General features: G+C 43.2%; 2 protein-coding genes across 3 annotated transcripts; one reads left to right on the plus strand and one right to left on the minus strand.

Annotated features, from left to right (window-relative positions):
* Positions 1-2,746: 2,746 nt before the first annotated feature.
* LOC147018144 (uncharacterized) lies at positions 2,747-17,569 on the minus strand. 2 transcript variants are annotated; one of them, XM_085897522.1, is made up of 8 exons: positions 17,417-17,569; positions 14,563-14,731; positions 12,200-12,493; positions 10,778-10,891; positions 9,177-9,250; positions 7,432-8,027; positions 4,287-4,373; positions 2,747-4,030 (listed from the first exon to the last, which is right to left on the minus strand). In XM_085897522.1, the coding sequence occupies exons 2-8, from the start codon at positions 14,685-14,687 to the stop codon at positions 3,860-3,862; spliced, it is 1,461 nt and encodes a 486-aa protein (XP_085753648.1). In that variant the 5' UTR covers positions 14,688-14,731; positions 17,417-17,569; the 3' UTR covers positions 2,747-3,859. The 2 variants fall into 2 exon arrangements, with proteins under 2 accessions (XP_085753648.1, XP_085753649.1); XM_085897523.1 differs by lacking the exon at positions 10,778-10,891.
* A 395-nt stretch (positions 17,570-17,964) lies between these two features.
* LOC147018145 (uncharacterized) lies at positions 17,965-19,812 on the plus strand. The gene is made up of 2 exons (XM_085897543.1): positions 17,965-18,048; positions 18,874-19,812. Exon 2 carries the CDS (start codon positions 18,936-18,938, stop codon positions 19,623-19,625), a length of 690 nt encoding a protein of 229 aa, XP_085753669.1. The 5' UTR covers positions 17,965-18,048; positions 18,874-18,935; the 3' UTR covers positions 19,626-19,812.
* The last annotated feature ends 564 nt before the right edge of the window (positions 19,813-20,376 follow it).

The raw sequence follows: 20,376 nt of genomic DNA on the forward strand, positions 1-20,376 counted from the left end.
TATGGTATCGGAATGAAGACTCACGATCCAGCCCTGGGCAGCCAATTCAGCCGGCCTTTGTTAATGCGGACCCACCGGAATTCACACCATGACACTGGGATGACCCACAGGGCTACCACTGTATCTTACAGGCTATTTATCAATGAGCTATTCACAAGTGTGTTGTCTCATCCATGATCAATGCTCCATCTCCTTTTGGCCGTGGTTGGCAAATAATGAATTGACAATTGTTTGGATGACACAAGATCCTGCACCGGATATGATATGTCTGTAAACTGTCGATGTGCAATACGGCAGTGTTCATGCCAAAACTCCGGCTTGTCACGCACAGATATTTGTAAATACCAAAATTGCATGAATTCATCAAAAACACTGACAGAATTGTTATTTGAGGGTGGTAATGAAAGGGATGGTCTGGCAGGATGGCCTAGAAGTATGCACACTCACCTCTAAGCTATCAAGCCTGGCTTTGAATCTTGACACAACTATAAACTGTCATTGTGGTGTTTCACAGGCTTGGTGATTCATCAAGGAGTGTGCCGTCCTTCAGATGGACATTAAACTGCGTGTCCCGTCTGCCAACATTAGTGGATGTTAAAGATCCCCAATGTCTTTTGCCAAGAGAAGGTGAGCCATCACCGGCACCCGAGCCAAATTCTAAATTCCTATCGTAATTACTGCTGGGAAGGCAATGGCAAACCACCCAGTATAACCCTTGCTAATAAACTGCTTCAGCAGCACCAATGCTGTGTAACAGAGTATGGTACATCAGAATCAGAATGAAAGGGGCGATGATGAAACAGACATCATTGACTGATCCAATTCATGTTTGATTAGTCTGTTATCTTAACAGATTGCACCAATACACTTAGATATCTGTTCCTGGTCAAATTGATGCATCCAAGGTGCATGCCATACTCTTTATTGTTCAAACTTGTCATAGCTGAAACATTTGCTGAAGGTACCAATTATATTAATTGTAACTTCTTAATTACCGATTGTATGATCTCAATACTTCAGCATCCTAGTGTGTTCTACTGACGTGTTCATTTACATTTATTTGTGTGTATAACGAAGGCACTGTCCCTTTGAAATGAGAAAAAATCCACATAAATTACTGGTTTACTTTGGGTAATTCTTTGAATAAAACATGGACAAACTCAGTATTTATGATTTTGAAGCAATGCGATATCAGAGTGCTCCACGAGTTTCACTGCCCAGCGATCAAGTCATGAAACTACAAGTCTATGAAAATAGGCAAAATGCCAGAAAACCTTTTTGGACAAAAGTGGTCAACTTTGAGATCCCCATAACATGGATGGCCAGAGAGCACGTGGAGAATGTTTTATCCAGAGTCCACCAAATAGATCTCTCAAAATCCCAAATTTAAAGTATCCATCATGAAACAAAGTTTTGGAGCTTCTTTTCAGGTTGCTGCACAGTCTATGACATGGGCATGCCAAATGAAACAAACAAACAAAAAAAAAGAGCAATTAAGGATTGCAGACCATTGCTGGGACTTGTTGTGTGTGGTGTATTTTGTGTACGGGTGTTACATAATTAATTGGAGACATAACTAGAACTGCCACTTAAGAACTGCTGGCAGTGATGACCGGGTACCAAGATGTCCTGCTTTGATCGGCCACCTGACCCCGACCCATGTTTATTATTATTCAATTGAATTTAGTATGGGATTAAAATAAATTCAATTCAAATCAAATGGAAGACCAAATAGGAACAGTCCTGCATTGGAGTCATCAGAAGGAACCCAAACAAGCAAAAAGCAAAGATGCAGTTATCAGGAGGAACCTGGATAGGATTTGCATTTCAGCTGCTACTCCTCTCCCCTCAAACTCATCCAGGCACAGCCAAGTGAGCCTTATTCAAAAAAGTAAATAAATAAATACAAAAATTTTAAAATATATCAAAAAGTACCCAGATCAAATTTTTTTTTCATAATTCTGGCTGCCAGACAATGCATCCGATTCGTGTGAAGTTTCCCCTCGATCTGTCCAGCCATTCTGGAGAAGATTTTTTATTGTTTTTTGAGTAAATCCAATATGGCTGCCAAACCATGTAACAGACGATGTCATACGTGAACCTTTGGTTCCTCATGGATAGGCGATCATCCATGTAAAGTTTCGCCTCGATCTGTTGAGCCACTTCAGAGATATTTTAGATTTTTTTTTCTTTTAATATGGTACTGAATCATGTGACCGATTGTCAATTTTTTTTTCTGTTGACCATTTTATCCCGAGGACCCTCAAATTTTATACTGATTAGATGTAGCGTTCTACATATGCAATGACATCATAATGAAGGTACCTATGATGTCACAAAATAAATAATAATAAAAATTTTAAAATCACATTCCCCATGAGTACTTGTCATGTGCCAAATTTCACTGTTTTTTTTCTTGGTGCCGTTTCAGAGATAGAGGTCCAAAGTTTTTCTATTTATCCAACATGGCTGCCACACCACAACCTATGACATCATAATTATCAATAAAACACTCCACACGAGTAGTCGCTCCGATAGTGAAAATTGTCTCAATCCGACGAGCAGTTGCGGAGAAAAACACTCATGTTCTGTGTGAACAGACAGACAAACAAACAAATGGACCCAAATGCAATACCCTCTCCTCCAGCGATGGTAATTAAAGTCTGAGCATGCCAAGTCTCCTCTTGTAAGAACAGATCCTTGTGCCCTCTTGTGAAATGGTGGAAATTGGTAAACCAGCCAAAGCTTGGTAGTAAATACATTTTATTTCTCCTTCATACTGGATGCATAAACAATCAGCATATTCTTGAAAATCTTAATAAAAGGTGGTTCCATAGACAGTAGAAACAAGGGAAAAAATAAAAAAAATAAAAAAGCCACTTGAGGTCAAGTGAAGTGAAGTGATGTGAGGGCACTCGACGTTTAATTAGCAATGTACACGCGATGAAAATGTTTCCAGGGCTACTACCCATCATTAAGTGGAAAGACCTTTGTTGGGTAAAAGTAGAGTCGTGCATGACAATCCAAAGCCATACAATGAGCATGAGGGAACAACTGACAAGAGGGTTTTTATTTAAACACGGATCGATACAGAAAAGCAATAGTGATATATCTACATGCTAAAGAAATTGCAGCGCTATGTACAGGGATAACAGCAACAACCCCCACCCCACGTGCTGCAATGGTTGTGGCGACTTTGTTTAAAAATAAACAGTTCCTGCATGGAAAAACCAAAGCAAAGATTCACTTCTTGCACACGCTAGGTGCATCGGTGAAGAACACAACTACTCAGCCAGGAGGAAGAGAAAATGTCCAAGGAAAGCCCCGTCAGTGACCAAGGCTTTAGAAAAAGGACTTCGTGACAGTGTGCAGAAACAAAAGGATTTTCCTGCTTCTTACAAATGGCAGCGCTGGGGATCGGAATCCAAACAATGCAGCTGTGTGACTTATTTTTGGACAAAACAATCTAAGTTCAGATCGAGCACTCAACTTGTTTTCCAAATGGCTGAAGATTGAATTTTTTTCTCCAAATAGGGCAAAGGAAGTGCCCAGGAAGGACTGTGTAGTATTGTGGGAAATCACCCAGCCTGCTGGTGGTCATCTCCACAGAGCTACACATCCTGTAAATACGCACTAGGAAACGTATCAGATTTTCCAACTCGCTTTGGGCAGGTACTTACATTTCGGCAGCAAAAAATGCACAATTTAACCGATTAAATGGTACACCACGAGTAACAGATACTTTACAAATCGAACGGTATTCAAATAGCTCCCCAACACTGCACACAGCGTCGACAACCTGAGATACCGCTTCGTCCACTCATGAGATTTGACTGCAGGCCGCCGCTCGCCAAGTGTGTTACGAGTCGCCGTCTATGCCGTGCACCGTCGAGTTGAACCCCAGCCCGGCTCCTCGCTGCGTGTGCGTATGAGCACGTGCAGCCGTGTACTGCGCATCCAACGCGCGGAACACCTGCTCCTGTTGCCGCAACGTCTGTAGGTTCTCCTCTGTACTCGTTGCTGCCTGTTGCTACTCAGACACACGCACCCCCAAAGGATCAGAACACTCGGCAGTGAAAGTGCAACGTAGTTGTTGTATTCCCAACTACATTCACATCAGAAGATGAATATGTGAGCTTCAGAATAAAAAAAAAAACAGTCGCCATGGAATATTGGAAAGAAGAGTTGGAATCTAGTGCCCAAAAAATGAGCAAACCCCTCCCTCCTCCCCCCCAAAATAAGTACATTCTACAAGTTACTCTTTCATTCATCCACCACTATCATACCTGTATTCCCATGAGCTTACGGAACTTTGCATTCTGTTCTTGGTCTCCAAAGTTGAGCTTTTCCCAATGTTCCTCAGTCTGAGATTTCTGTTAAAAAGGGGATGGTGAAAACAATTCGCATGAAGAAAAAAAATCGAAAAATATCAATGTTGTTACGAGGTCATATTGTTGACGAGATGATTTTGGAAGATGGATTCCAAAACAAGAATTCGAGAGCACGTTTAACCAAACTGGGCGTTTTGAGAAGCTCAGCGTGACAGTCATTTTCTGGAAGACAGCAGCATCACAGCCATTTTGGGGAAGGCCATGTAATGCACTGATAATTTGAGAAAACGAAAAGAAATCCCAACAAGTTCTGCTCAAGAGGTTGGTGTCCGTGGCTGATTACACTGCGGTTTTGCGGAACCTTAATGCTAAGTGAAGGTAAACCCACAATTTGAGAAAACCAATGATGGGCAACACTTGCATCAAAAGGAACACTTTAAATGAGGGAAACATTTTGACAGACATGTTCCGAATATGCTGCGTCCCACTACCCAGGAATTTAGTCCTTGGAAAGTTTCAGGCACAGTCTTGGTTTGAGCTTGCGTATTAAATTGGCAAGGAAATGATACCTCCAAAGCAAACCTCCAGGAGCCTCCTCTCACCCGCCAGAAAAATAAAATATATATAAAAAAAAAAATCTCCTTTGATGATCACTCTTTTACAATTGTACGTTTCATAATGACCTTGTATTCGGAGTAGATAAATACAATTAATGGTGGCCTGTTTGGTATTCCCAAGTGAGCACTTACATCATGAAGCTGGGATCCCAGATTCATTTAGGTGTTTGTTCATTATCTTGCCAAAACGAAGTTTTTGCAAGACATGTAAGTCAGCTTGTATGTTTTTTTTATTTTTTGTTTGTAATCACATATAAAAAAATTCTGCAGAGCACAGTGATCATTGGAAATTTTTGTAACTTCGCATATCAGAGGCCTATAAGAGGTCCCTTTCAGTGCACAAAATTTTGAAGGTCAAGGTCAAAGGTCAAGGTCACTTTGTCGCAAATCAGGGGAGTCGACGAAACCCTTATTTTTTGAGTAATTTTGATCGGATCGTCTTCAAACCTCATGGGAATGTAGTTCATGGTCTGGCGCTCAGCTGATTAATTTTTGGTGGCGATTGGCCTTGACCTTCATATGTTTTTTTTATTTTTTTGGTCTGTAATCACGTATAAATCACTCTGCAGAGCACAGTTATCATTGGAAATTTTTTGTAACTTCGCATATCAGAGGCCTATAGGAGGTCCCTTTCAGCACATAAAATTATGAAGGTCAAGGTCAAAGGTCAAGGTCACTCGCAAATCAGGGGAGTCGACGAAACCCTTATTTTTTGAGTAATTTAGATCGGATCCTCTTCAAACTTCATGGGAATATAGTTCATGGTCTGGTGCTCAGCTGATTAATTTTTGGTGGCGATTGGCCTTGACCTTCATGGTTAGCGCCTAAGGTCAAACATATTTGACCCCAAGGTCAGAATTTCCAAGTTTTAGGAACCATATAGTGTAGTACCTCAAATTGAACACCTCGATGACTGCTTTCTAGATATGTCAAGCTTGAGACATTATGACGTCATTTGGTGACGTTATGAGGCAAAAGCATATTTTTCATGGTTACTCTGTAGAACGATTGTCATCGGAATCTCTCGTAGGCAGATATTCCTCAAGGAGTCGCTCCTGGTGGATAGCAGCTCTGTTCACCTCAGTGTGACCTTAAAGAAGTCACACGTGGTCACCTTTTGGCAAGATACGGGTCACCCTGCGGGTGACATTGGTTTATTTTATATATTTTTGTGTACATGGTCGAAGCTCGAGGAGTTAAAATACTAGGGTCGGTCAAGAAGTTTTGCAATGCAGGAATGCTTGTAAATTTGCTTCAGTTTATACCTTTTACTGTTTCAGAGTGAGTATTGCATGTATGTTAACTGAGAAAATTACAGATTTCGAAAAATTGAGCATCTGAGTGTCATAAAATTCTTAACCAAAGCAGGTTCCAAAACAACAGAAATTCATTGATGCATGGTGGGAGTTAATGGCACAGATTCCCCTTCATATGCTACCATAACAAAGTGGGCCAAGGAGTTCAAGTGGTCAGAACGGCCTTCATATGCCATTGACGAGGAAAATGGAGCCCAAGTCGAGAACTTTATTGAGGTCATACCGGCGTATCATACTTTGATACCGGCGTATCAAAGTCGAAGAAATAAGCACTGAGGTTGGCATTTCGCATGGAAGTGTTGTGACCATCATCCATGAACATTTGAACATGTCTAAGATTTCTGCAAGATGGGTTCCTCAAAACCTCGACACAGGATCGACACCAGAGGATGGCCTCAAGTCTTGAGCTCGTTGACCTGTATGAAGCCAATCCAACTTGCAGAGCAAGGAAAGGCCAGAGGGTGCAAGACCAGAAAGGAGGTGGGAGAAGAGAGAGACCAGCAATCTGTCTGTGATGCAAGAGTAATAGGCCCAGAGATTAATCTTTGTCGAGGAAGATTCCAATGATTTGGAGGGCCTTGGTTTCTGCAGCAACAAGAAATGCAAGTTGTGAGGGAGGGCACATCAGCCCAAAGGAGAGAGCACTCTTCCATCAAGTTGTAGATTAAGTTCTTGTGAGTTGATAAAAGTTCAGATTTGCCAAGGAAAGACTGCATGACGGATGTCCATTCAGCGCCTGGCTTTGGAGGCCAAATTGGACATATGGTTTGCCCAAGAAAGATCATGGCTGATGTTGAGGACCAAAAGTTTGAGTGACTAAACTTCTTCACACGGTCATCTCCTCATGCATTAAAATATATTATCTCCTAATGCCCTTGTAAATTCATATTAAACTATGTTGATGCTTACAAAGGTTGTCCCAAGGTGGTACGTGTACAAGGTCCTCCATGAGCTTTCAATAATATTGTTTAAATATAAAGAGGAAAGCAATATAAAAGCCCAAAACAACACAAGTATGCCAATTGCTATGGTGACCAAGCACACGGTATGACCGGTCCAAGGATGCACACATTTTTACCCATAGACAATGATGCCACTGGATCAGTTTTCAATTTTGAGCATGGCCTGGACACAGACATGACCGCAAAGACAGACAAACCAACTCACCCCATCTTTGCCCTGCCAGAGCTTCTTCTTTTTTGCACCAACTTCCACACTCTTTAGTAGAAGTCCTTCTCCAGGGGAACAGAGAGATAGAGTTGGAGTCGGGTTTGTGATCCCTGTTGAAACACCGATCCCAGAAGTTGCCGCTGCTGTCGCTGCAGCTTGTGCCTGCAAAACGGCGAGCTGTGCGACCATGATGACTTGAGGGTCTATGCCTGTCGATATGTTTGGTTCATTTCCACCAACTCCAACACCCACATTTCCGACCCCACCAAAAATGGGTGAACCAAGCCCAAAGCCCATAGACCCAAAACCACCGATTCCAAGAAGACCTGCTCCTAAACCTACACCTGTTCGTCCTCCAGTGCACATTCCTCCAATGTTCATTCCACCAGAACCGAGGATCCCGAGTCCTCCCACCGGTCCGAGCAGACTCGGGACCGGACCCAATAATCCAGGCATTCCGGCAGCCCCGAGGAGACCAGGAGCACCGGCAGTGGAGACCCCAACAACACCGCCGACTGTTCCAGCCCCAATGAGTGCTGTGTTTCCAGAGGACAATACGGCAGGGACTCCCTTCTCGGATGCGGCACGAAGTACTGTGGGCAGAAAATGCAAACACAGTGTTCAGGCTACAATTTTACATCACTTGGCATTCAATTCCCAAAACAATTGGCAAATAAGTCACCAGTAATCAAAAGAGTTAATGAACTACCCGAACAATCGCCTGTGTTCCAACTATGACTTCCCGGCAAACTCTTTATACAATAGCGATGTCGGATAAAGTTTTCAACGTTGTCACACAAATCTTTTTACAATCAATATGGATCTCCTTGTACATTCTAATGCTGTGGAACTGCCTTCCTGAGGCTGTTTGATCCCACTCTTCCTGCAAGAGCTACAAGCAGGTGGTACACCACTCTCTCACGTCATCGTCCATCTGAACACACAATATTTTACACCCCCATCAACCTTACCTGCCTCAACCCTCTCCCTTGTAGGCTACTGTGTTTCCTCCCCTCCTTGCATGTTAATTCCTTTGCATGTATCCAACTTTCAGTACGTTGCCATTTTATCCACTTATCTCATTCTTCTGTGAGCCTTGATTAAACAATAACCTCCCTTACAACACAACCCATTCTACTTATTACACCTACTACTTCCCCCCCCCCCCAAACCCCAAAAAATCCAGCAAATCTTAATCCTTACCAAAATCACAGAAGGTGCAGATGTTGCACCCTTTTTTAATTAATTTCCTCCATCACCGAAGGTGGATGGAGGTTATCTTTTCATTCCTGTCTATCTGTCTGTCTGTTAATAAAATCTCAAAGTTGTGGATGAAATTTGGTGGAGAGCTTAGGTATGCGACACCGACGAAATGATTCGATTTTGGTGAACATCCAAATACAGATCTGGATCCAATAATTTTTAAGCGATTTTTCAACATTGAGAAATAGGGTCAAAAACGACATGCAGCACGGTCTCATAAAAAAGTTATGGACGGATTCGGACGAAACTTGGTGAATGAGTTGGCTTGGTGACAAGAACAAGCCGATTCAATTTTAGGTCAGGTCCGAATCCAGATCCGGCCCGATCAGTGGGATACAAAACGGAAACCAATCAGCCTGGCGGAGGTATGTGCTCTACCGAGTGCCCTTCCAGTTTAACCTGCGGTTTGTTGCTCCTTAAAACTTCCCGTTGTGAAATTTCACATTTAAAGCGTTACGAAAAAAAAAAACTCAGTTTACCTGCAGCCTCTTTTTCAGCCTTTTCTTGGATTTCTTTTTCTCGCTTATCCTGGATTTTCTTTGCTCGGTCCAGCCTGCACCACACACGGCCAGATCTCACACCTACTCTTCTCATGATACTGACAACAGCCTTACTTGCACATATGAACACACATGTGCGCACACACAGACACAACCAGGCATGCATGCAAACATATAGCATAACAGCATGACGGTTAGTTTAATTTACCCATAACTGTCACGGTCTGCAAAATCAACAACTATGCACATTTAAAACATGCATCCAACTAGACGCAACTGCTTCCACATATATGTCTCAAAGCTACCCACCCCAATGTAAGCGAGACATATCACAAAATAACTGTCAGGGTAATTACAGTGAAAACATCATATACCCTTTGCCCGTTTTGTATTCCTCTCACCACACTTTATGTTTATATATATATATACACATGAAAAAATATAGATACATACATACATACATACATATAAGAGCTTCGCATCACCACGAAAGATTTTTTCAAAATAATCTTCCACCATACACTCTGAACTCCTCATACAAACAGCACGCAACTCAAAGTCCCCCCCCCCCCAACAACATACCAAGCTAAAAACAAGCAAGACCCTCACCAATCCTTCAAATCCTCCCTCCCCCCAAACCCACTCCTCAAGACACCCTTCTGAAAACACCACACCCTTCCCATCTGCCCGGGGCAGTGTCAGGTGCAGCGGTACTCGCAGCTGGGGGTGGGTGCAGGGACGGTACACCAGGACACAATCAGCCCAGGTGGGAATTTGTGAAAGGTTTTGGAAGGGTACATATCCTCAAATTTTATTTTCCCATGATCTCCCAAGTTTCCAGAGGATAAATTATAAAATAAGTACAAACTGTAGATCTTTAGTGCTTTATAAGAAACAAGAAAAAAAATAGAATCAAGTTGATCAAAGTCCCGATAACGACATGTATTGTGTGTTGTGCTTCTGCAAACAGGTAGGTAAATGTTAAGAAAACAGGCACGCTGGGTTGGAGGGGTGAAATTTAAGATGAGAGCATAAACAAAGGCCAATGGAACAGGAGAAAGAGTGTGCGCGCACGTACACTCACGAGGTGAGAGGGACATCCACAATGGGGGTAAAAAAACACAAACGCTATCAGCAAAAATAACAGATCGTACAAAGTGTGCACACGTCAAAAGTACCCGAAGGAAAACACATGTGCAGACAGACACAGACATGTGCACTGCACAACCAGGAAGAGGCAAAATGAAGTCCCTCTGAGCGGGAATGCCAAGAGGTCACTCAGCTAGAAAGCTGACCAGCCGTCCGCGCCTGTGCGCCGCTGGGAGTTACCTGGCGCCATCGAGCTCCAAAGCGCCGTGCTCTCCAGCACGCCTCTTCAATCTACCGAAGTGCTGTGTGTGCATTACATGAGGCTGCATTAACACTCGGCTCCCACAACAAACAGAGGGTCTTGCAAGTCCCTCGCCCACCCACACATTGTTCATCCCCCCAACATTGCACCAGCAACCCAGCCCCAATCAAATGGGTCCCCGCCCTCTCTCTCGCTTCCTCCCTCCCCCTTTCTGTGCCGTGCTTCTTACCGCCTGGCCAATGCTTCTTGCGCATCCATGGCCTTGCTTTTTCCCCAGCCCCAACTCGGACTGCGGCTCCTTTTTCCTTTAATTCCATGGCTGGAGCTGCGGCTATGCCGTGGCCTGTTGAAAGCATGCAGTTTGGATGCATCACGAGCTGGGAAACGTGGACAACAAGGGCATGGCAAAAAGTGATGTGTACACCGAGAGAGCATTAGGGCTGGAAAAGTTGGAAATAACACAAAGTTTAGCCCAGTTACATGCAGTGCCGATCCTATTAAAAACTTTTGAGAGCGGGACAGTTTATCAGGTACCACGGTACAGGACTATCTTGAAAGCCATGTCCTTGCTGAGCAGGGAACCAGAGTTGCAGATGGAATATAGGCTGAGCAATTATGAAGAGAAATGTAATTTAAGATAAATTTCACGTTCTTGTCAGAGCCAAGAGGCAGGCAGACTACACTCCTATCCCTGCAGGTGACATGGGCCTAAAGGAGAATGAGAATTTGGTCCACTGCATGGAATTTGACAGAATGTAGTTGTGAAATTCAAAGCCTTAGGCCAAATCAGCATCTCCAAGCAGGTGGGCAAAGCACATGGCTCACTGCTCACACAGACAATTATGACCTCAATAAATAAATAAAAATCAATGAAAAAGTCAAAGCCTCAAATATGGATTAAAAAAAGAAAAGAAAAAAACTCTCGTAACAGTCACGGTCTCGTCACCATCAATCCCACACTAATCAAGTTTGTTCATCGTTTCACACTTGTTCATCTTGTAAACCCAAGCTATTAACCAATGGTCACGATGATTTTGAAGAATCATAAGGTTGTCCTCTTGCTCTGCCATGTTGATGATGAATGTCATCGCTTTACGTGAGCATAAATAACTATCTATTGCATTCCTTACACTTTTAACGGTCACAAACTGTGTTCAGTTGTACCTTGGTCCCACTCTCAGTACGTTATCCTGCTCACAGTGTGAACACTGATGACAGGTGACCGGCAAGTCCAGAGCCCATTGTTTAAAAGTTAAGTGACACTGCCAAAACAATGATTAACCTTTACATGAAGCTTCACTGCTGCATGTCAAAAAAAAAAAGAATTACAAAATAAATAAGAAAATACCTTGAGGCCAAAGAAATAAATTTAATCAAAATTAAACATTTACTATTTGTAAGGTCTCGTGTGTGTGTGTGTGTGATATTCTATGACATTTCGACCTGAGTTTTCAGCCACTTCCCTCTGATCATTTAACCTCTTATGCTAATTGTAATGCTTTTTCAAAGTTAACATACATGCCATTAGTACTGGGAAGACAGAAAATTAGCATCAAGAGCAACACTTCAGGCTTCAGAGAGAGAGAGAGCGAGAGAGAGAGAGAGCGAGAGAGAGCGAGAGAGAGAGAGAGTGAGAGTGAGAGAGCCTTACCGACTACGACTGCGACTGCGATGGGGATGGTGGCCAGGCCGCCCAGGTGGTGGCCTCCACGGAGAGGGAGAACGACGACGAAACGGACGGCGCATGCGCCATCCACGAGGGGATCGGTGGCGGCCACTTGACCGTGAACACGAGCGAGAACGTCGGCGCCGGTTGCGAGAGAGAGAGCGTGATCGGGATCGAGAGTAGGAGCGGGACCGGCGCCTCCTGTCCCGGGAATGTGAACGCTTGCGGTTCCAAGATCGAGATCGGGACCTTGAATTAGAACGTCCAGAACTACGTTTCCTGTGCAAAATTGCATCTTAAAGTCAGTCAGTATGCAAACTACTCCCTTTAGATACCCAAAGCAGCCTCAGTACCATGTTGATGACATTTACAAATACAATAAAACAATCACTCGAATACTACACACATTGATCCTGGACAATAACAACAATGCTCCATTGATAATTATCAGCAGGCATAGTCAGGTAGCATGGAGTCTGAGACGTTTGAGAGTCCAACTCCAAAGCCTGCCAGCCAGTAAAATACATATTCATATTTTCAAAAACACGCAACAATGTCATATCTTATTTTAGTTAAATATATCTTTGTTCATTTTTCATGATTAGAGGTCACACACAATGCTGACTAGAACAATAAAGGTATGAAAAATGTTGTCGATAGAATATTAATGAATTATTTTATCTTATAAATAATTTTCTCATTCTGAAACCACCTGTAAAGCAAGCACCTCACGTGGGTGAGGAAAGGTGCTTCCTTCTACCTAGCGACGGTCATGTCAGAGCCCCAGACCAGCCATACAAGGTGGCAGCCATTTTCTCAGGATTTTTTCTTATTTTTTTTTCGCAAGTTTGCAAGCTGATGTGCACTTTTCCTTCATCCAGCCATCTACACCAAGCCCTTCTGTTTGTACGGAACTGTGGCCAGTCATTTCTTGAGATAAAGTACAAGTGTGTGTATCATGTTGTCCTGTGCTGAGGCTACGTCGGTTTTGTATTTTTTAGCTCACCTGTTCGAAGAAAAGAGAGCTATAGCGATTTTTTTTTTGGTATACCTTGTCGAGGCTCGTATACCCCTGGCATGAGTGTCAGCATCAGCGTGAAAATGTTAAAGTTTTTGGTGCAAGTTATTTTTTCCTTTCTAATGTTTTTATCTACCACACTATTTTATACACCCGATATATATATATATATATATATATATATATATATATATATATATATATATATATATATATATATATATATATATATATATATATATATATATATATATATATATGGGCATATTATGTGATACCTGTCGTCCGTCCGTCCATCCGTTTCTGTCCGCACTCTAACTCCCAAAGTTTTCAACTTTCACGTTTCATATTTGGTACATAGGTACAGACTGGAGACGGTGCGTCGTGACATACGTTTGTCATCTAAAGTGGTTGCCATGGCAACCAGGATGCTGTTTTCCATGTAGTCGCACAATTCTGTATATACCTTATTGTTCGGGCGTATATTGTGCTCACTTGCGCTTTTGTTACTGATTCCAATATACAAATACATATATTGCTTTAAAATTATTTGGATCAGACTTCACTGCAATGCTTTATAAAAAAAAAATATTAATTATTAGACTAGTCTTTTAAAAACGATAAATGTATAAACAGGAGAGCATTGGGTGGCTTTGACACCAATTCTGGTTTCAATGGTAATGTGCTCGTATGAACTGTCATTTTTCTGATTATTAAATTATTTGCAACTCGCGTGGAGCTGTCATCTCGTTTGTCATCTTAAGCAGAAGAAAGCCCGTGAGCGTAGCAAAACCGTTAGTTTGGGCGCAAGCTATGGCCATGTGACCATTCACACCCACGGTGTAAAATTCAGCCAACTTAAAGATCGCTCGGTGATCCGAGGACAAAGACTGACATGTGTGACGTCCATCAAATACTCCTGCACGTTACAATCCATATGGAGCGCTCTTGTGGTTGAATCACACGAGTATAATGCAGTAGGTTACCATCAAGAGCCATGTTATCCAGACAGTGAAATGATAAAAGTGCAGTGATGGGACTTGTTGACCGAGTTGGAACAATCAATTCGCATGAGAGAAGGACCAATGGTAATGCAAGAGCTAATGCTTCCGTCACAGGTTACAAATACAGATCATACAGATGCAAAGCAGCAATTTAATGGGAAGCTTTCAGGGCATTCTTATTCTATATACTGTGAAGGACTACAACATATTAAATAATTATCACTTTCGGCAAAATTGAAAAAAAGCAAAGTGCAGTAATGAATAAATAGAGCAACCTGCTGAGTCCCAATTTATAAAGAGGTGTGTGCAATCAAACAGGAACTCACCTCTCCCTTGAAGTGCTGCAGGACGATCGGGATATCTTTGGACTGCTTCTGTGATTTACCTTCTTATCCATCTCGTCCACATCACCATCCACCTTTCCATCCCCAAACACCCCGGGTGGTCCCATTGTTTAGAGGGTGCTCTCCCAGGAGGGGAAGTTCAAGTTGTGATCTAGTCATTTACACACAACAAAGTATTTGAGCCAAGCTGCTCATTGTCACAACATAACAATATTTAAGCACAATGCACCATAGTGAGCAAAACTTCCCACCAATAACAGTCCTCAAATATCAACTACATACAAAGTAATGAAAAATGAAAACGCACCCATTCCCCTGTAATGCTAAAAACATGTTGTACAACTTACAAGGTGCAATAAAAAATAAACCAAAATAAAGATGGAGCCATGATGGAATCAGCTCTGAAAACACCGAATGTTGATCTCAATTCTATCTTTATTGAAAAGGCTCATATCCCGATCCTCTTCCCTCCCATACCCACCCTGGCCCAATTCCCTTCCTTCCCAAACACCTTGTCCCATGTGAATTTCTCTCCCACCCAGGGTCTCTCACCAGTCTTCACAATTCCACAGAAACTGAACCGACAGTATTTGCTACTTTAATCCTGAGAAATATGCGCTTCGACCTTCTCCTCTCCTCTTTATGTCCTCCTCAGATGTCAGTCTACCTCATTCTTGAAAAGGAATGGCCTGTGCGGTTGTCGTTTCTGGCTCGCGGTTTGAAAGATTTTTTTTTTTGCACGTACGGCCACGCACAAGCAAAGGAACGGCCTGTGTGGTTGTTGTTTCTGGCACGCGGTTTGAAAGTTTTTTTTTTCTTGGCCACACACGTACGGCCACGCACCTACGGGCATGCACTAGTTCTTGAAAAGATGCCAACATTACCCATATTCACAAATAGGTTAAAAGTCTGATGCACTCAGCTCCAGATCTGTCAGTAATTACACCATCCAGAAAGATGGAATTTCTTGTCAACCGAAGGAAACAGCGGGAAGCAAACGTGCACCAACTTCCGCAGGAAGCAAAGACAGCGTAGACCAATAATATCCCTGCCAAAGTCTCGTGCCCCTCTATTGGAATCCATCATTGCTGCAGACATCAAGCACAATCTCTCGTCCCAATTCTCTAATCATCAATTTGGCTTCCACCTTTGGGTATTCTACCATGGACAAGTTGCTTCTTCAACATCAACATGGATGGATGCACAGTCTCAAACATGAGTTCAGGGCAATCTTTTAGAACATCTCAAGAGTCTTCCATACCCTTTGAAACACGGCCTTATTATCAAATTGGCCACCAATCATACAGTATTGAGGTGGCTCTTCTCAAATGGTTACCTTATTTTCTCCTTCAACAGAAACAATGGGTTGCTCTTGATGGCAAATTGTCTCACAACGTGGTGTGCCGCAAGGCAGCGTTTTTGCAGAAACCTTATTCTTAGTCTAAATCAGTGACCTGTCCACTTCAGTGGAAAAGATTTTGCCGTCGAATCCACCCTGTACCAGAACAGGACACCTAACGGCCGAGACAGACTGCCACAAAACCCTGTCTGCAGACATGGACATAAGCAAGTCGTTAATCAGCTCTCTGGCACGTATTTCACTCGATGCAGAAAACTCAAGCTCCGACTCTGTACCTCCAGGATTCCACCCGCAGTTTACTTTGCTTACTAATCCTTGGAAGGGGTGCAATGCGTGGAGCTCGTAGGCCTCACGATAAATCACAACTCGTCTTCAATGGACCACATCTCAAAAAAAAAAATGGCTTCCAAGGTTGACGGGCACCTCTATTCTTCTCAAAGCCAGGTCGATTATGAGCCACACACAGCTCATCGTGGTGTGCAAGACCTTCATCCCTCCTCACTGGGTTGATGCAGCTGCTTCCCATTTTGCTCCCCCCGAAGACCTCTCAGTTTAATACATCAGGAGGCCAGAGGACTCAGTTTTGAATGCATTGCTCCCCCAACCTTCTCTTCCCTCAATCCAAGCTCCAATTCCCCAAACCAAGCTGGATGTTCATCTCTCACTGGTGTGAACCGAGTGCTCTTCCTTCCAGTTTTTAATGAGTGCAGTCATTCAACAGATACAAGTGCAGGAACCGGTTGTGGACATTGAAGCAAGAGAGAGGGGGTTTCAGTTGCCACGATGCAGTGCGCGGGCGCCATATTGGTTGGCAAGCAAAACTATCCCTAACAAGGCGAAATAATTAGCGTGACCTTCCACCGCAAGTCAGAATAACGAGATGAACGTGCTCTATCTGTAGCGCTACTGATGCTACAGTTACCAGGGATGTGAAGACAAACAACATGGCGGCGCGCACGGAATTATGGGATAACTCTGAAACCCCCTCCATGGTTACAGAGGAGCTGCTGCCGTGAGAGCAAGGGCATGTCCAATTGAAATGAGCACCCAGAAGATCACGGCTGTCAAACATCCAAGATAAAAGGCCCGGGACATTCCGTACCGATGTGTCAACGCAGCACGAGAGAGAATGACAAACGTATCCACAAAAACGTTCTCCGGTAATAAAAAAAAATCATGAAGAAAACCCAAAACACGGCACGACAGCACGACAGCACGACAGCACGTGAACTGCGTGTCTCGCATGTAAAATATCAGCTTCGGCATCTGTCTCCGCCATGTTGGGTTCACAGCACGAACCGGTACGTGGATGTGAACCATTCGGCCCTCCAGCAAAGGCCGCGAAGGTTCGACTCAAAGTAGGAATAAAAGGATAACCGTCATTTGTTGTTTTCCTAACACTCACATCGGCACACGACCACATTTATATGCACGAACTACCTCAGAGTTTGTATCCAACCACCACATACACTTTACCTGATAGTCTTCTTCTTCTTAAGTATTACATCGTCGTCGTCTTCCGCTTGTCTTCCTCTTCCTCTTCTTCTTCTTCTTCGCCAGTACGCTTTCCTTTCGACGGGCGTAACAACGTTTTACATCTCAAAAAATGTTTTCACTCGGTTCGTTAAAATAACGGACTATCCTTTTTACAATCGGCGAAAGAAAGAAAAAAAAAAACAAACACTTGAGCCGATTCAAATTTAACGGCCAAAAAATACTGTTATCAACTACTTTATCAAGGACGTGGTAAAGAGGCTAAAAAGGAAGGCATTAAAAAGCAAACCACACGGGATGATTACCATTTAATGGTTGTGAACCGCATCATTAAAAAAAAGTACTAATATTCATTTATCTGAGGGAGAACAATTAATTTGGAGGAACAACAACATTTAGCCAGATATCTCCCGTTGAGGCGTCATTGCGGGATGGATAAGGTTCTTCTTCTTCTTCTTTTTTCCGTTGAGTTTAAAAGGCGTTTTCAGAGGCGCAAGGCTCTATCTACGCCACGCACCTAACAACTTGGGTTCGAGCCAGCAATTTCCGTCGGACATTATATCGTTTGACTCGTTTTTTTCAACGGCTTTTAAAACAGATTTGCAGAGTCGAAGGTACTTATGGTTCAACTGGCGTCGAATATCCGGTCGACCTCACCAACTGTGATCCTCATCTCTCATGCGCTGGAAAAGGCGCGATCAGGGGGTGTTCAATTAACAAGCAGCTGGTAGAGCGCTCGCCAAGCGGCTTAAGCACTCAAAATAAATAATTGAGTAGGAACGGCTGGCTTGGCAAGCGATAGATAGCAAGCTGATTGTTAATGGAATACAGCCTCAAGGTTCTGAAGAGTTTCTGGTTATAGTACTACAGCATAGCGAACCAATTGTTCGACTTTTCATAAAAGGCTTTTCATATAAAAGGTTTGGAGACACAATTTGAAGCAGCGAGGACAATGGTTTGAATCCAGGCACCTGGTTAATGCAATTACTGAATGGTTAAATGTTTAAATATGTACAATATGTGGCCACCACCTGATATGGATACCTGACACGTATGTTGACTAATGTATTCTGAACAATTCTGGATGTGGAGCCACTCGAGATTTTGCCTTGGTCAGCTTTGGCAGCCATTTTCCAAAATGGCCGCCATTCTACTTTCACAACATGGGATATCTGTCATTGTTATTCTCTTTGTAGGTTTCTCAGAGGTGATAAATACTCCATGTGATGTGCATTTACAAAGGAAAACAATACAAATGTCATTTGTGTTGATTTATTATATTTCCAACCATTGTATTGTGGAAAAAGTCATTTTTATGGGAAAATCCATTTTCGCACACAGCATCAGTGACAGGTTCAGAAGTGTTTTGTTGTGGTGGTGGTAGTTGTGGAAGTAGTGTTGTAATTGGTAATATTGGCTACATGTGGCCCATGCTGCAGAACATTACCATCGTCGGATTCAAGTTCGAACCATAGACACCGACGTCGTCGTCTTGGCGGTAATGGTAGCCCAGGCACTACCATGCGTGGATGAACTCTGGATTGCCTTTGGGACGGGCAAGAACTACCGCTACATCCCTGCCCATGAAGTAGCTGCCTCCCTCGGTCCACAGAAGGCACATGCCCTCCCTGTCTTCCATGCCATGACCGGATGTGACACGGTATCAGCATTCGTGGGGCATGGGAAGAAATCTGCCTGGGGCACATGGAACTCGTTTCCAGAACTGACAGATTCTCTTGTGACCCTAACCACCACGCCAGTCAACATACAGGATGACACAATGCACTGCATTGAAAGGTTTGTGGTGCTCCTCTATGACCGCACCAGTCCATATATGGACGTCAACGAGGCCAGAAAGAAATTCTTCGCCAAGAGGAACTCCGTCCAGCACATCCCACCTACCTACGATGCTTTGGTACAGCATGTGAAGAGATCAGTCTTCCAGGGTGGCTATGTCTGGGGGCAGGTCTTGGTCCCTCAATCCGTGCTTCCATCACCAACAAGCTGGGGCTGGCGGCAAACAGAGGATGGGTCCTACGAACCGCTCTGGACCACACTCCCTGAGGCTTCAAAAAGCTGCTTCGAGCTGGTGTCGTGCGGTTGCAAAAAAGGCTGTAGAAACCGCTGCAAATGCAAGAAGGCGAATCTGCAATGCACTGGACTGTGTGCTTGTGAAGGAGAATGCCAGTAGACAGACGCAATAGACACAGACCGAGATATCGGCCTTGCTTAGAATGTGCAAATGCAAAGTCACATTGCTTGTAAAAGTGTTGACTTCTTGATCCAGAGCCAGTACACTTGAGCTCAGAAACTCATATTGTACTAGACTGATGTATGCGTGCACCATGTGTCCTGGTAGAATTGTAGTAGACAGTAAACCGTAGCCGCTTCAAAGTGAAGTGTGCAATAATTTGACTACATTTTCTGAGTTTGTCATTATCACAATTATCAATTCCCTTTTCAAAATAGAGTAAAGTATGTAATGTATAATGCAATTTTTGTTGATTCCAAACCCATTGAATGTGATGAATATCATTTTACTCTTGTTCTCCAGGCAATAATGGGTACTTTTCTGCAAAAAGTTTCAGGAGAGCAGCAATTTACAAATCAAATAATGTGACCTGCCAAAGGTCGTCGGTTTGGTCCCAGTCACACATGTGGAACTCGTGGCTCGTGGCAGAGCTCACATGGCGAATAGTCAGGGTCCACAGAACTCCTCTCCCCGTAACAGCCACCTTTTTTACCGAAAATACTGGCTCATAATATTTGAATATGCCTTTTCATGGTCAATTTACTGAATTTTACACTTTCCTTATATCTACCACCAATACAATAAGAAAATAAGAGCATATAGCCAATTTCGCTAAAATAGAATGGCGGCCATTTTGGAAAATGGTCGCCGAAGCTGACCAAGGCACAATCTCGGGTGGCTCCATATCTAG

Source organism: Eptatretus burgeri, chromosome 10 (assembly GCF_056783735.1).
Source record: "Eptatretus burgeri isolate ZD-2024b chromosome 10, Ebu_testis_v1, whole genome shotgun sequence".
Classification (NCBI taxonomy): Eukaryota; Metazoa; Chordata; class Myxini; order Myxiniformes; family Myxinidae; genus Eptatretus; species Eptatretus burgeri.

Bases quoted from the DNA above. Each gene is read 5' to 3' on its own strand.
- LOC147018144 (XM_085897522.1), bottom strand. From the start codon at position 14,687: ATGGGACCACCCGGGGTGTTTGGGGATGGAAAGGTGGATGGTGATGTG. The intron at 12,494-14,562 runs GTGAGTTCCTGT...AATTTTGCACAG, and splicing joins TGCAGCACTTCAAGGGAGAG to GAAACGTAGTTCTGGACGTT. The intron at 9,251-10,777 runs GTAAGAAGCACG...TGTGTGGTGCAG, and splicing joins CAAGAAGCATTGGCCAGGCG to GCTGGACCGAGCAAAGAAAA.
- LOC147018145 (XM_085897543.1), top strand. From the start codon at position 18,936: ATGGTAGCCCAGGCACTACCATGCGTGGATGAACTCTGGATTGCCTTT.